This window comes from Otolemur garnettii, unplaced genomic scaffold (genome assembly GCF_000181295.1).
Source record: "Otolemur garnettii isolate 467f Iridium unplaced genomic scaffold, OtoGar3 scaffold00005, whole genome shotgun sequence".
Taxonomy (NCBI): Eukaryota; Metazoa; Chordata; class Mammalia; order Primates; family Galagidae; genus Otolemur; species Otolemur garnettii.
In genome coordinates this window covers 15,786,227-15,790,376 of record NW_003852400.1, presented here as the reverse complement: position 1 = coordinate 15,790,376, position 4,150 = coordinate 15,786,227, and the positions used below count along the sequence as shown (strand labels likewise).

The following is a 4,150-nucleotide window of genomic DNA, read 5'->3' as shown; positions in this document are numbered from 1 at the left end:
GGATTCGAACCCGCCACCTTAGGTGTATGTGGCTGGCGCCTTAGCCGCTTGAGCCACAGGCGCCGAGCCAATAGATATAGTTTTAAATGTAAGTACTGAAGTAGGATAGGAAGATGAAGTAAGACATAGTAAGAAAAAAACTTTACAGAAGAATGAGCAAGTCAATTAAGGGTGTATCTGACAAACACTTACTGGTTCAGCATGACATCAAGAACAAATGAAGTTCCAAAGGCATCAACCTGGAAGCTTGCCTGGTCAACGTGAGTCAACTGCAACATTGAAAAAAAAATGGTACATTTTACTCAGCCATAGCAATCAGGCAGGAATTATTTCTTATGATTACTCTAAGAAGATTTATCATATGAAAGCCATTTCAACATGGACAATAAGTGACAACGTATTAAAGTAAAATTTGTAACTTCTTAGAAGTCCAACATTCACCAATCTGAAGTAAATTACCACCCAATCAAGGATGACAAATGCCTTAATTTTCTGGTTTATCTCAAGTAGTTAAACAAGACTATATTTCATCCATCTTATTCTATATTAAGTAACTATCCTCTTTAAAAGTTAAGCTTTGGATATACAAAAAGAAAAAAGTAAAATATGCTCAATTCAAGCGTAAAATAACATGGTGAATATAGTCTGTTTACAAGGAAGATGTCTAAATCTTCAAGAAAACAAACCTTTTTCATTGTATCTCAAATATATACCATAAAAATACTATTTCAGTTCTAATTTACCAAACCTAATTTCATTTCCACATCTTCCAAAAGCAAAATTGAACCTCTGCACATCTATTGCAAATATCACTTATCCAAATTTTCTTGGATGAAGAGAAAAATCATTGTTTCCTAGGCCATTTTACGAACTCCCAGAGACAATCCCAAGGGACTCTAAAAACTGTACTGTTACCAATAACAATAATACTAGCATATTGAATAATCATGTAGATTAAAAAGAAAGGAGGAAGCAAAGGTGCCTCTCTGTTTGACTCCTAATACAGTGAAAATAGTTACATCTAAACAGGACTAAGAATTATTGGAATGTTTTGTATATGTTTCTACATTATCCAAATTTTTAGAATAAACATGTATAATTCCTACAATAAGAAAAAATAACAGATATTCTTTTAGATACAAAAAACATCTGAGCAATTGCACAAAGTATGTGACAAGGCCAGTGATACTGCTGTCCCTGAGAATCAGCTCATCACGGAAGGGACATTGTAGGATCCAGTGGGGCAAAAAGGGCTCCTCAGCCATGCCTGAGATTTCACAAACAGTAAACTATGGGTAATAGGAGAGAGTTTAATTAACAACAATAATGCTTTAGAGAAAAAAAAGGATAATTCTTCTGTTTTAAAATCTTTGAGAGAAGTTGGGGTGGGAGAATGCTATACCTCAGTTGCTAATATATTCCAATCTTCATAAAACTTGAAAGATGGAGAACACAACTCCAGATACCTCTCAGCCTCATTAATAATTTGACCATAATTCCCAACTATTCCCAATTAGCACTCAGGACCTGACTAAACTTTGTTCTTTGTTTCCCTTTTTAATGATAGTTTTTAGAGCCACATCTGGGCCACAAACTATATTCCCTTGACCTTTCTTTGTTTAATTTTTTTCTTTTTTGAAATACAGTTTCACTCTGTCACCCTGGGTAGAAGGCCATGTCATCATCATAGCTCACAGCAACCTCAATCTCTTGGGCTCGGCCTCCCAAGTAGCTGGAACTACAGGTGCCCTTCACAAAACCTGGCTAGTTTTTCTGTCTTAGTAGAGATGGGTCTTACTCTTGTTCAGGCTGCTCTTGAACTCCTTAGCTCAAGCAATCCACCTGCCTTGGTCTCCCACTAATCCTCAGTGCTAGGATTACAGGTGTGAGCCATTGTGCCTGGCCCCCCTGATATTTCTAAAGCTGACTCCTTATGAAAGCCCCAAATATAAGCCTCAGATTTTCCACTGCATCAAATGTAAACCCCCTTCTCCTTGGAGGTCAAGAGCCTCCATAATCACCTTTCCCTCCCCAGGCACAATGGTGCATATGTTTCCAAGCACCCACCTGCACCCCATCCACACTCAGTTCTCTTTTCTACTCTTCAATTCAAAAGCTGTGTTGATTCTAACTTTTTCTGTGCCTTTCATTAAGTTGAGCCCTTTTCTGAATCAGATACTTCATCAAAAGGGTTTCTCCCAGAAATGATACCACCCATCCAAGATTTGGATCAAGTTCCTCTTACAGTCTGATAGGGCTGCCATAAAAAGAAAATACCAACAGAAGTTCATTTTCTCACTGTTATGGAGACCAGAAGTCCAAGATCAAGATGCTGGTAGATTTGGCTTTTCCTAAAGCCTCTATCCCTGGCTTGCAGATGGTTGTTTTCTCATTCTGTCTTCAGGCCGACTTCTCTCTGTGTGTGCACATGCCTGCTGTCTCTTCCTCTTCTGATGAGATCACCAGTCAAAATGGATCAGGGCCCCACCCTTATGACCTTGTTTAACCTTAATTACTTCTTACAGGTCCCAGCTTCAGTTATAGTCACACTGAGGATTAGACCTTTCACACAGGAGTTTGGGGAGTAGGGAGCCACAATCCTGTACATAACATTGCGGTTATATGAAGTCTTCCCAACATCTTCCAAAGGCCTCCTCTCCCCCTCCTCACTACAGGTCAGAATCATATCAGGGCCTCACTGCTGACCAGCATCAGGTACTCAATTAGTATCATCTGAATGAAAGATTCATTTGAGGGTTGTTTTATCAATCACCTGGATGCACGAATGAACAATGTAAAAGCTATAAATTAACCAGCTTATAGAAATGCACTCTTTCCATCAAGGTTGCTCTTAATGCCATGTCAATGGGTAACATTATTAATTCTATCTAAAAGCTCTTTGAATTTCCTGAAGTGCTAACGATTATGTTTTGGAAACAACCCTAGGAAAGTTCTGCTTACCAGAATTGATGTCTCAGTTAAAATGAACCTCTCTTCCTCCATTCTTCCTAGGCACTTGTACAACTTGAGATAGCTCTTATCTTAGTCTCTTTTGAAAGAAAAATATTAATGTTGCAAATCTGTGGTGAATAGGGTAGAGACCAGATGCTACTTATCTTGGTGTCATGATTACAGCTTGGATCAAGGTAATACTAACATTCTTTTCTGGCAAGGTACTTATTGTTTGCATTAATTTCAATTTGTATACATGCATATTTTCTTTTTCCTACAGCTCCACGTTCCATCTGGTACTTTATTTTATTGATAAAATAAATCCATGTCCCAAGAAGAAACCCATATACTTAAATTCAAAAGAAAATCCACTGACAACATGCTTAACTACTACCTAGAAAAACATCTGCATTATTGATGGCAACAGGAAGAGTATGTTAATAAAGTTTTAATGTAAGGCATGCTTCCTTAGACTGTATACAGAATGTTTCAATGAACTAACTTCTTAGACAGTCTACTAAGGGCTAGAAACTATTTAGATGCAGGGGACAAAGTCGTGAAGAAGACTGACCATGTTTCTGCTCCAGTGGAGTTTATCTTCTAGTAGAGGGAAACATACAATGAACAATTAAAGGAAAACAGGTAGAACAGATTCAGAAAACAGATATACTATTTGCAGATTTAATAAAACAGAAAAATGTTGTCAAGAATGACCAGAGAAGGCCAGGTGTGGTGACTCACTCCTATAACCCTAGCACTCTGGGAGGCCGAGATGGGTGGATTGCTTGAACTCAGGAGTTCAAGACCAGCCTGAGCAAAAGTGAGACCCCACTTCTACCAAAAATTGGATAACTGGCCAGGCATGGTGGCACACACCTGTAGTCCTGGCTATTCTGGACGCTGAGGCAAGAGGATCACTTGAGCACAAGAGTTTGTGATTGCTATGAGCTATGACATCATGGCACTCTAGCCAGGGGGAACACAGTAAGATTCTGTCTTAAATAAATAACCAGAGAAGATGAGGGTCTAAAGTAGTCCTGGAAGGCCTCTTTGAGGAGGGGACATCCAGGTGACAACCTTAATGACTAGAAGGGATCTATGGTATACAGAATAATGGCCCCAGGCTCGGCGCCTATAGCTCAACCGGCTAAGGCGCCAGCCACATACACCTAAGGTGGCGGGTTCGAATCCCCAGCCC

General features: G+C 39.3%; 1 protein-coding gene across 3 annotated transcripts in view; it reads right to left on the bottom strand.

The window, feature by feature from the left end:
- Positions 1–4,150, bottom strand: part of ADAM22 (ADAM metallopeptidase domain 22) — a 255,911-nt gene that overhangs the window by 219,670 nt on the left and 32,091 nt on the right. For all 3 annotated transcript variants that reach the window (XM_003782646.3, XM_003782645.3, XM_003782647.3), the window contains exon 3: positions 193–269. In XM_003782646.3, the coding sequence (XP_003782694.1) occupies positions 193–269 (77 nt within the window). The remainder of the gene's footprint in view (positions 1–192; positions 270–4,150) is intronic.